This window comes from Pyrus communis, chromosome 3, assembly GCF_963583255.1.
Source record: "Pyrus communis chromosome 3, drPyrComm1.1, whole genome shotgun sequence".
Classification (NCBI taxonomy): Eukaryota; Viridiplantae; Streptophyta; class Magnoliopsida; order Rosales; family Rosaceae; genus Pyrus; species Pyrus communis.
The window spans coordinates 5,145,413-5,158,063 of NC_084805.1; the positions used below are offsets into that span (position 1 = coordinate 5,145,413).

Genomic DNA, 12,651 nt, shown 5'->3' on the forward strand with positions numbered 1-12,651 from the left:
AACCTCAACTTTCTTCAAGTAGAAATAAAATCCCTTGGCATTTTGGGAATTGGGAGAATGATTAATTAAGAGGATGGTTTATATATATTTTATATCATAATTTTCTGGTTGAATTGCATATAGATAATTGGATAATGCCAAATCTAGGCGATTAGAATGCCAAATATAGGTTTTGTTGTTAATGAGCCCCGAGGCGATTAATCAGCCTTCTATCACAAAAGAAAAATGCCCGTGTTGTTCACTCACGAGAGCCATACTGGCAGTTTTCATGTTTCATGTGCATGCAGAGATTCACAGGCACGGTGCACCTGATCAGTGAAGACAAACCTCTTTCATTTGTTGGATTATTAAGCAAATACCATGAAAACAAAATAAAGAGAATATATTTGAAGGCAGCAGTGTTTGCAGGGATGAAGCCAAAATTTTTTTTTAGTGGGGACAACCGAAAACAACTAAGAAAACTTTATTACAGTATGGTTATACGCAATATGATATTAAGGATGGTTTCAAATGATGATGTATCACAATTCCAATGTTACAAAAATTTCAATATAGTAGTGGAGAGTGGCAAAGTGATGAGAAAAATATAAGTACATGATAGGCGGGAGAGGGTTTTTTCGGTTTGAATGACAGAACAAGAGCACTGTTGCTCATATAATATTTGATATGGAGTATAAGTAGAATGAATGTATGTTGGATATTAGATACATATTTTCCTCAAAGATAACCCGTGTATATTATATAATTGTAGTTTGCAACTAAACAAACAAATTACTTGAGTGGGGGCATCTACCCCCACTGAGCATTCATTGGCTCCGCCCATGAGTGTTTGTCTTTGTGATTATTGTCTTTTTTTTTCTTTTTTTTTTTTATTTTATTTATTTATTTAAAAAAAAACTTGCCACAAGTAAGTGTAAGCAGTTTCTTAATTTTAATTATTTTTCTTGTTTGATTTTCGAATCCACATGCAGTTGTCTAATGAAGCACTAGGACTGTCTAATTATATTGGAACACAGAGTGTATGGAAATGTATAAATAAGGGCTTAATTAACTGAAACATCCATGAGTAATGAGAGAATTTGTTTTTGGACGAATCATCCATGTTAACCAATTTTTTCATATATATATATTTTTTGAAATACGAGCGATATTCTATATTAACCTATAAGAAGGAGATAGGTTTGAACGTGAAACCTAACGAGTTGAAGATAAAAGATTTTAACCACCAGAGCAATCAAAAGAATATATACATCTTACATGTAATAAATCTCTCTTATTCTCTGTAGAAATGTCATTTGTTACTCAAAAACCTGAACAGTATACATTAAATTTCCAAAGACCAATTAACAAGCCTCTTCTCCCTTTGCTCTCAAGGTGAGAGACATCTTTGTTCTTTCCCTAATTTTCAAATCCTGATATATAAATTATTTACAAAAAATGACATATGCTTGTCCAAGTACCAATTTGTGCTAATTAGGGTTTGGATTAGCCACAAAGAATGCCAAAGCACCAACAAATGGTGCATTAATGTAAGTGGTCGGCTCAGATTTCTTAAAGTCTGCACGATCATCCCCATAAAAGTCATCTTCTCCAGGTCCTCCCACGAGGGCACCCACAAGAACATTAGGGTTAGGACCTGAAGAATTGAAGTACACTGAGCCTTCCTTGCAAGCAATGGCTTGGGGGTGGTCCTTGATTGATGGCAACGAAGAGCCACGGTGGTGAATACGTTGCGGAAAATGGTCACCATAGCCAACCATGTATGACAATCCCATTGGATTATCACCCAAAATGTAATCAACTTGTTTCTTGGCGATTTGGTGTAGGGTTGCTGGACTGACGTTTATGTTGCCGCAGTTTAGGGACTGCGAGGTCCGTGAAAGGTAATTCGCGTAAACAAGTAGTAGGAATGTGATGGAAGTTACGTGCTGCAAATTGCTGCCTCCCGGCTTATAGATGAGTCCGCCGGGAGTGTACTCGATGTGGGAGGATGTTGAGTCCGGAATTAACGTGCACATGAAGCTATCTGCCGATGCTTTATAGGATTCGAGATTGTACATGTTGCCTTCTAAGACTTGCTAAGAAAGAAAAGAAAAGAAAAAGTTTATGCTTTTGATAAAGTTAATTTCAAAATTCAGATTTTCTAATTCTATTTTATGCTCTAATATCGTGTTCATTTTAAAAGAATGTACTATAAAATCAGTACAAAAATATAACCAAAGATTCTATTCATATTATATATATGTTGAGAAATTTTAATCTGACCTTGGAGACTAGAACATTTAGGCCAGCATGCTTGTTGTCCCAACCAAATTCGTTTATGTTGTCATCGGCACCAAGAGTTTTGCCATTGTTTTGTATGTAGTCAAGGTAACCACTATCTTGAGTGACCCTACTCAACCATGCTGCCCCCCACAGCAACTCGTCCTACCAAACATCACAAAAAATGAATTGATTTTAAGTACAATTCTAAATAAGTGGATGCATGTTGCATGTATTATGTTTTAAAAATAAATAAATAAATGCTTGTATATATATATTGACTATAGACTTACTTGATAACCATCAAAATCACAATAAAATGGGCAGACACCATCTTTAATGTCAGAATTATCACTATAAGCACCTCTGTGAGTATCAGCTAACTCAAAGGCCTTCTTGGCATTTCTTAACAATGTGTCCGAGTACCCGGGATCGGATGATCGGAATGCCACCGACGAAGCTGCTAGGGCTGCTGCCGTCTCGCCTGCGACTTCAGAAGCAGGATTGGGCGAATCCACAGCATATACAGTCCTGGCCGTGTCCATGTCTTCAGGTCTTTGCCAACAGTTATGGTCTATAATTGGGTCACCAACCTATTATTCCATGAAAACAAAGTTATACCCACAAAAAAAGGCCAAATTTTGCTTATCATTAGCAACATAAACATTATTTGAATCGGTTTATTAGTGGGCAACTGTTCTATATATTCGGACTTGTTTTGTATTAAGAAATTTGAGGACTATTTGTGTCCTATCCATATGGAGCATAAGGCTTGATGAGACAAGTGTTTGTCCCATGCAGGCAAGATGCAACTCACGGACTTTAGGGTCAACAAGTGGGATGGAAGTCCGTCCACCCATAGATGATAATTATTTAAGACTAATTGGTTTACGTTCCTTTGTTATAATTATTTCTAAACACTTTATTCGAATAATTTTCTTTTGGATGAATATTAGAGTTAAGGTGGTAATATATAGTCAGATATAATTTCTTTTTTATCGTATATCTAACTGTTAAAATGATTAATGTATTAAATAAAGGAAAAATTAGTATAAGGTCCCTAGTTTCTAGTGTTCATTGACTAAGATTTTATTAGTTTTTAGATTTTGATCAAAGTCCCTAGCATTAATATATTAATAAATTACATGTAAGTTACATATTTTTTATAATAAAAATTAGTAATTGATTTAGAGTTTTAATACTCACACCCTTATTAAACTCCTAATTAATTTCAATTCAAACATTTCCAAAATATAAAAAATAAAATTAGAATAAGTGGACCCATTAAATTTTTATAAAAAAAAATGATATGTACCCATTCTTAAATATACCAATTTGTTATATGAAAAATGTACCCTTTTTAAATATAAAATGTACCTATTTTTTTATATAAAATTCATTCAATCTTTTCTCTAATCAATTTTTTTAACTTATATGAGTACATTCTATTTCGTTGATTTAATAATGTATCCATGTTAAGTTTAGTAGAAGAAATGCTTAATAATTATTAAGCCTAATATCTTCTTCTTCTTCTTCTTTTTGAAAAATGTACCCATGTTTTGGTACAATAATTTTTTGGTTATTTTTTTTTATGAACATACCCATGTATACACAATATATTGGAGAGTATAATTTCTCTTTAATATTTTTAATCCCATAAATTATGGGTTTTATTTAAAATCTCATTAATATAAATAACTACAAATTTCATTTTTAGTTTAAAAATAAAAAATAACCTACATAGAAATACATTATTACTTTAATGTCAGAGACTTCGATCAAAAATTAAAAATCACAAAGGTTTTAGTCAAAGAACATTGATAGTTAGGGCTCCCATCCAAAATGTCCCTTAAATAAATATATATATTAGTAACCAATGTGTTGAGAAGAAAACTATGACAAAATCACAACTATGTAAATTCAGCAAAAAGAAAGTGATAAATACTTCAAAACTTTAGAAGTAAAGTATTTCATCAGATGTATAAGTTAAACTTCAAATTCTGGAAACCAACAAATAGAGTACACTTGTGGAAAGGAGGGAACTCAAGTTATCTTTCCTCCACGGTTAAGTTTTGATAAATTCAAGGTCTGGGATTCTGTTGTTGTAAACTTTGTCAAATTTTATAGGCAGACAGATGCAATGCCATGCACGCAATTCCAAGGGAAGGGATCAAAAGAAACTTGTTATATTCGCTCTGGATAAAACCGGGGCCACGGGGCCAGTACCTGACAACACAATGAGTCACTGACCCAGTGGACTACATGAGACCACAGAACACAACCTACAATCGTCCACCTATTCGTATTTATATGAAGAAAACTTTAGCTCTTACAAAATTACAATTCAATATGTATGTTCAGATTAGTTTGATGAATTTTTTGTTATATTAATTTGTAAGTAAAAAAAAATGACTTCTTACTTGCATGTAAGGATTTAAACAATGTTCTTCACATTTTATTATTTCAATCAAGGCACATCTATGACTGTGTATACATAATCATGATTTCGTCTTATAGTAAATTCTAATTTGAAATTTGTGCATATATTTTAATTAAGAATTCATACGTGTACATTTTAAAGTGTAATTGCAGATTAAAAAAACCTACTACTAATTGCTAATTAAAGGTAAAGAGTGAAGCATTGTTCAGTCACATGTATATAACTAGTTCAACCAAGACGGAGACACATTAACTTTTCCACCCACTCCCCTTACCACCCCACCATAACCACAACCACAATTATTAAATTTACTTTATTTACCAGTTACCTGCACAAAAATCCGGTTAGGCTGAGACACAGTCTTGAGCAAGTAATCCGTGGCCCAGCGGATTGCCACGAGAGCGTTCCTCAGCTCATTGGGAGGCATTGAATCTCCAAACTCTATCACACTCCAAGCCAGCATTGTCGTCGTGAACGCCATCGGAAAACCAAACTTGACATTATCACCGGCGTCATAATAGCCGCCGGTCAAGTCTGTGTTGTACGTCCACCCGTCACTGAGTCCTGAGTTGGCACGCCATGATTGGCGCTGGTCCTGAGGCAAGACCCCCGACCTCTGCCCCTCGAAGAATAGTATGGCCTTGGACAATGCCTCTTGGTAGTCATGGCTTGATGATGCAAAGCTTGGGAGCTCGAATAGGGCAACTAGGGTAAAAACGGAAACAAGAAAATGAAGGAAGGAGACGGTTTTTTTCATGGTTTTGGAAACTGGGTTGGTTTTGTTTTGGTGAGTTTTTGTAGTGTCTGATAAATAATGTGAGTTTTTTCTGGTTTTGGTTTGGTTTGTTGGGAGGTAGGTTTTTATACATATGTGCAGTCTGTCTTGGGGGTGTCACGGGAAAGGGAGGTGAGAGGGATTTGGAGGGAAGAGAGAGAGAGAGAGAGAGAGAGAGGGAGGGAGGGAGGGAGGGAGGGAGGGAGGGAGGGGAGGGGAGGGAGGCGTGATAGCGCCGACAGGTGGGTAGACGGAGTGTCAGTGAACTCACATGTGTTACACAAATAGGGATTGTGTGATTATGTGAGAGTGCACAGTACTTCACTTTTGATTATGATGTGCACAGTACTTCACTTTTGAATATGATGCTTTTGTGTGGGGACAGTTGCTAAAATAAAAGTGAGTGCTCAGGACTATAAGACCGACACTTGGGTAGAGGTGTTGGATTAATTTCGATGTAAATTAATTTTAAATGGTCTACAACATATAATAAGAAAGTAATATTGGATATTAATGTAGATATTATGATTTGATTTTCTAAAGATATCAATCTTATATTAGATGTCTTGTAATACAAGTAAGATTGATGGAGTCCTTGATTTTATGTGATTTTGATAGCTAACTGATAGGCTAAAAAAGTGGGATTTGAGATTCCTTTATGGACGAAACCTTAATACCTTAGCCAGTATAAATACTAAGGTCCTTGCAAACCCTAGATAAACGACAAACGCTTTCCATAAAGTAATTGTATCCGGCTAGGTACTTTGTAGAAGACTTTGGTGTTGACGCATCCTACATCATCTCCGCTTGATATTCAATGGCTTTTGCTTTACGATCAGGTCAGTCAACTCCTTGTTTGCGTTTTAATTATACAACCATATAGAGTGCGTTTGTGGCACAGGACTGTCATCAATTTGGTGTTTGCTCAGACTAGGACTACATTATTGTTCAATTTTTATTGTTTTTTTTTATTAAAGATATTATTAAAATTAATAATATTGGATGAGAGTGAGACTCAATAAAAATACAAAAACCAAATTTTCTTGCCAACGAAAGAAACATACATGATTCAAAAGTAGCATCGTTCCAAACATCAATATAACAAAGTGTTCTCCCAACAATTGACAGGGTTCATGATGCTTTTCTTAATTATTCACCTTTGGTTTAAAGTTGTAGATTAAAGTTAAATGTGTTGGTAAATACTTGTATTTGAGTAGAACGAAAATTGATGTCTGACAAGTTTAGTTTTTTACTCAATTGTGAAATAATTACTTGGAATTGCTCTTGTATGTATAAGCTAATTTTAGTCTATACTGTGACAATTGCATTCAATCCCAGGACCGCAATGATGCGAGGCACAATGACAAATGGATAACTACACATTGATCATTGCTACATTTGGATTCCTAGCACGTAAATTGGCTTGCTCCAACTAGTTTGAAGAAAACTAGTAACAATATGCAAAAGGAAGAGATCATGAACAATTTGTACATTCCATTTGTATATTAAACTAAGCAATTAAAATGTCTTCCCTCACAACGAAGCAAGTCAGTTAGTCAATTCCATGTGCACTAGTGCTAATCCAATGAAAGGAAAAACAGATGAGAGAGGGAAAGGTCACCAATTTAATCAAACTGTTGGATGTTCCAACTAGAACAAATGAAAGATGCCAATACTACATTAACACAGTACACAGCAGAGCAAGGTAAACTGCTTAATTGTACATTCTACAATTTTTTACAATAAACTCTGGAAAATAGCTAACTGCCTCAATCATCTGAGCTATATTTACTCAATTCAAGAACTGCAACAGAAGCGCAGCAAAACAACTCTTTATCCTTCAGGAGGAGACAACTTCCAACTCAATTGCACTTTAGATCAAGTATGCTAAATTGTGGTTAGGGCGGGATGCTCACACTGTAGGCAACACCAAGAGTCCACATGTACAAACGAGAACTTCCTGTGCAAACAACACAACGAGTGCACGTAGGATCCCAAACTGCTGCACGAATAAGATATTTCTGCACCAAGGTAGCAGCGAGTTCAACATGGCGTATGTGACATGTCCCATATCCAAAGAATGCTTGGCATGCTATCAGAACCATATCAACTACAATAGCCAAACTCATAGCTAAGATAGCTTTCCCAGTACAAAAAAGATTGTGAAATAGCAGTGTTGCAATTCATCATTTTTCTTTTCTAATAAAAATCTTCACGGTCTAAGTTACTCCACAAAATTGATCCCAAAATACTTGACCAGTGAAGACCCAATGCCAAAACACACCAATTTCCTCCACATATGGAGACCAACATCACAACCCAAACATTCCATCTTGGCTACATTCAAAAGAATTTTCAGATTCATTCATACAAGGAAAACAAATAAAGACCAAAAGTTTAACACAAGAAGCAGATTGATACCACAGATTTGTAATGTTTCCACATGACAAAAACCTGAACAAGTATGATTGCACAATACTCAAATAACTTATTTAAGGACCTTCAATTGACCAGTGATATACTATGGTCTGAGTAACTTATTTAAGGACTTTAATTGGGGTTATCCACTTCCAGAAAGGTAAGGCGCTGGTGATGGATTACAGTCAAAATCAAACCATAGCCTCTTTCAAAAGTGACGACAAGGAAACTAAGTTGCAAAAATCACAAATCAAGCCAAGTAATTGACCAAAAATTAATAAAATTAATCCAAATTAACGTAATTTTATCAAACCTATTAACACAAACCTGATTAACAAGCTGGTGGGGCTGGAGAAGGGGGTCGATGCTGGAGCTACGGGTCAAGGCTTTGCTGCGTTTTTTAGAGCTGCATCACGAGTTTGAAATTGAACAAAAAAAAAAAAAGAACAGGAAATGAAATATATTAACCTACACAACTCCTTGACGGTATTGAATCGAGGACGACGAGTGCGAGATCTTCCTCGGAGGTGGATCGGAGGACGGCTAGAGTTAGACGGACAACGGTAAGAGCGGGATCTTCTTCAATTCGAAATTCTAGGTTCAGGGTGAGGAGAGAGGGAAAGAGTGGTGGTGGGCTGGTGGTGTGGTCTCGCTGGAGTTGACGAGTTGTGGGGGTAATTGGAGCTAACAAAAGGTTTGGCGTAAAACCAAGCGCAGTAGCGTTTTAAGATTTTTACAACCGACCTCACTTAATAAGATAGGACTTTACTATTGTTGTTGTAATCTTATCAAGTATTTTGGTTAGAGAATCTTAATAAGTTTGCTTCCTACAATATTATTGAGTTGATTCTTTGTGAAGCAAAAAAATATTTGAAATTACTTTGTGCTTATGATTTGCAATTGTACATATGTTTGGAACTTATATATCTAACAAAGGAGTAGTCGTGAGGTTTTATTTCGTTATAAAATGTCTACCACCGATCTAATTCATGTTGTATTCAATATTGTGATTGCACCTATAGAAAGTTTGAATCATATGATTAGGTTTTGTTATATGGTCAAAATTACATCCATATTTTGGGCTTATAACATTAAATCTTAAAATCCAAATGCTTAACTTCAAGTTCTAAGGCGACACAATTTTTTTTTAACAAACGATATTATCTACATTAGGGGTTGCGGAGTAGACTAAGCCTCACAATTAGTTAGTCATAATAATATGGTTCAAATTCGTCTTTGACAAGAATCGAATCTAATACCTCTCACTTATAAGTGAATATAAATATCATTAGATCGTAGTACAAAGTAGTATGCTCTTACTATTTTGACTATTAACATATTTAATAGAGTATCTTATGTTTCGTATTTCATCATGTATCAAAGTGTGCTAGAGTAATTTGATAGGCTAGCTTAGTGGATTTTTAATAGTTTAACCTTGTTTTGCATGTACATTTTATGTTATTTGCTCGGATCACTATATATTTTGAATTCCTAAAGTTACAAATTTCTTTGTAACATATGGACAGCGGAGAGTACCTATACTGAAAGATTCCTATCTCTTTTGTCCAAGGCACCTAGAGAGGCGGTGCTGTTCTTAAGACACACAATAATTTATAACTTTTAAGCAAAAGTAGTTCTTTGTTTGTGGAATATAATTTGCTTGGAACCGTCAAACTTATTAAGACCATATTCAATGATTGGGTTAAAAACCAAATTTTTTAGCGTGAAAAATTTAGCTTTTAGTCCAAAAAACAGCTTTTCTACTCCAACCCTTCTGGCCTAAAATTTTAGCCCTGAATTATTAAGGAATGAACTTATGCTAATTTAAATATATATATATATATATATATATATATATATATATATATATAGACTATCGTAAATTAATTTTATGAACATTTTAATTTAAAAAAAATTAAATTTTGATAAATATTGAAAAATCATAAACTTAATACAACTGATAATTCATAAACCACATAATTAATAAATGGTATGAGAATTATACGCACACAAATTAAACCCTCTTTTTGACAATTTGTAGTATAGATATAAGTAGGGATCGTTCTAGACCGGGGATTATGAGGGCTTGCTAAAACCTCTAAACTGACTCAAAAACATAAAAACAAAGTTAAAAACATTCACAAAGACTCAAAGGACTCAAAACAAGTTCAAAAGACTCAAAACTGCCTAAAAACACTAACTAGGCAGTTTCTGACCTTAAACCCAATTTTGGACGAATTTAGAATTATGGCTTGATTCAAAACACTTTAAAACATAAACTAAACAAATTCTAAACACTAAAGAACAAGAAAGTAAGGGGGGGGTTCTGTTTTGACGAAAATTGAAATAACAAAGCAAGTTGTAAAACTAGGCAGATTATAAAACGGATTTGAGAAACAAGATGATGGATGGATTAGTTAGAGGTCCATTCTCCACACATGACACATTTATATATATGAATCGATTCTCCAATTGCTTTTCATTAACTATGATGCTCAACACCCCAAGTTAACCGTGATGCACTAATTAACTCTCAAATTTTCCTTATGCTATTGAATTGGATGATGCATGCGACAATTCAGATCATTCTCCAATGGTTCTCAACATGAATGCATAGAAGAGATACAATGAGAGATCATTATGCTCTATGAAAATTATAAGTGTTGACGAGGCAATTGTAACTATGAATGCATGATACCCTTGCCAAGAATTCAATTAACGCGGTTGTGACTAGCAACCTTCACTACTCATGTTTATAAACTTGTGACGATTAGGTGAAACTCGTTTATAAACTAGCATCGAGTTTATGCATGAAGACTAAGTATGCATCCCTAATCAACATACAAAAACAAGTTTTTAATAAACAGATAATTGAATTGCAATCACAACTTAACAAATCACAATTGGAAGAAATTAATTCATATTTCAAACATGTTCATGGCTTCAACTTTCCCCTAACTAATTAGGGGTTTAGCCACTCATGATTACAGCAAACTTAGAAGATAATAACAAGGTAACCATTGAAATCAAGGAAAGGAAACACCTAAAAATTCCAACAACTCAAACTTGAATTGTATGAACGTTTAGGCCCTCTTCTCTTCCTCTTTGTTGCTGCAGATTGGATAGTGATGGTTTCTGGGCTGTTTTGATGATGTAGAATGGGTTTTGGGGGGTGTAAAGGCACGGCAAGGGGTGTAGGTTGGGTGTGGATGAGTGTTTGATGGTTGGAAGGTGGTGGAAAGGTATGTGGATGTGTGGAATGGAGTGAATGGATGAATTTCTGTGGTGAATGGGAATGTGGAATGCTGGAAAGCTGGAGTGGGAGTGCACGGCACAAAGGGAAGTCCTCTTCTGGTGTGTGAATGGGAATGGTGTGTATGAATGCATTGCATGGTTTTATAGGGAGAGAATGGATGAGAGAGCATGTGAATGACAGCTAGGAGGGAATGATTAAAGAGGGAATGCATGTGGAAGTGTGGCTGATTGTTTTATAAAGGGGGAAAGCTGGAAATGAACATGAAATGCACGGCCTTGAAGGGGAAGTAGCTGGAATGTTTTTGGAAGAGTGATATTGAAATGGGAAAGCATGTGGCTGCCAACTAGGGTGAATGATTGAAGTGGGAATGGAAGAATGTGGCTGGAATGATGAAGTGGGAAGGCTGGAAAGTGTATAAAATGCACGGCAAAGGGGTTTGGAGGTGCTGGAAAATGATGGTGAATGCACGACTTTCTTTGTGGCTGAATGCTTTTGTGGCTGAATAAAATGAATGAAAAGTGAATGAATAATGAAATGGGAAAGCATGTGAGTGACAACTAGGTTGAATGATGATGAGTGCATGTGGTTGAATGAAAATATGTGAATGAATGAGAATATGGTGCGGTTGCAAGGTTGTAGTTTAGGGTGTTTGAGTGAATGGCTGAGATGGTTTGATGAATGAATGTGTTTAAATGGTTAAAAATAGGAAACAAGGCCCTTCCTTGCATGGCAAGGAATGCAAACACAAAGGGGATACACGGCAAGGACTTTGATGATGCAAGAGACTTTGTTTTGTGACTTATAATAGATAGGAGTCTTCAATGTTGCTCAAACATGAGGTCTTTTAGGATTTAACTTTCCTACTTCAAGTAGGAAACCTTGTTTAAGTAGGAATCATCATCTTCAAGTCTTCAATTTCGTCCATCCTCTTGGCTCCAAGCATATGATATCCATTCCAATCTCTAATTTGCTCCAAAAGGCTCCAAAATGCATCCTTTTGCATACTTTGCCCTTAAATCCTGAAAATACATAAAACTAGCTTAAAAGACTACTTTACTAAGGAAAAACACTTTAAATGCACAAGACAAGCTAAACTAAGGTGCATAAATATGCCCCTATCAATAAACTACATAAACTTAATACAAACGACAATTAATAAACTTAATTAATAAAGCACATAATTCATACACTACATAAACTTAATAATCATATCCACCATCTTCACTTGGTGATGGACTTCGTGATATAGGGTTCAGAGGATTCATCATCTTGAAACATACTCCTTGAGGCTGAGTTTCGCAAAATTTCCTTTTGCTTACCACGTAAGAATTTCTTCCTCTCTGGAGTGTATTTGTTGAGGTCCTTCATCATCAAATTAATTTCAAACCTATCTTGCTCTCTATCTGAGATTTCCTTCATTTGCAAACGCATTCGAGCCGTTTCTTCTTGGCAAGTGCTATGGGTTTCGTTCAATTTTGCAATTTCGATAGCAAAGTGTCC

At 35.3% G+C, this 12,651-nt stretch overlaps 1 protein-coding gene and 1 long non-coding RNA gene across 2 annotated transcripts; both read right to left on the reverse strand.

Annotated features, from left to right (window-relative positions):
- Positions 1–1,278: 1,278 nt before the first annotated feature.
- LOC137729740 (endoglucanase 24-like) lies at positions 1,279–5,612 on the reverse strand. Its single transcript, XM_068468759.1, has 4 exons — positions 5,031–5,612; positions 2,556–2,855; positions 2,266–2,427; positions 1,279–2,078 (listed from the first exon to the last, which is right to left on the reverse strand). The coding sequence occupies exons 1-4, from the start codon at positions 5,457–5,459 to the stop codon at positions 1,470–1,472; spliced, it is 1,500 nt and encodes a 499-aa protein (XP_068324860.1). The 5' UTR covers positions 5,460–5,612; the 3' UTR covers positions 1,279–1,469.
- Positions 5,613–7,178: 1,566 nt separating this feature from the next.
- Positions 7,179–8,562, reverse strand: LOC137730283 (uncharacterized). The gene is made up of 2 exons (XR_011068111.1): positions 8,223–8,562; positions 7,179–7,498 (listed from the first exon to the last, which is right to left on the reverse strand). It is a non-coding gene; the product is annotated as an uncharacterized lncRNA (long non-coding RNA).
- Positions 8,563–12,651: the final 4,089 nt, after the last annotated feature.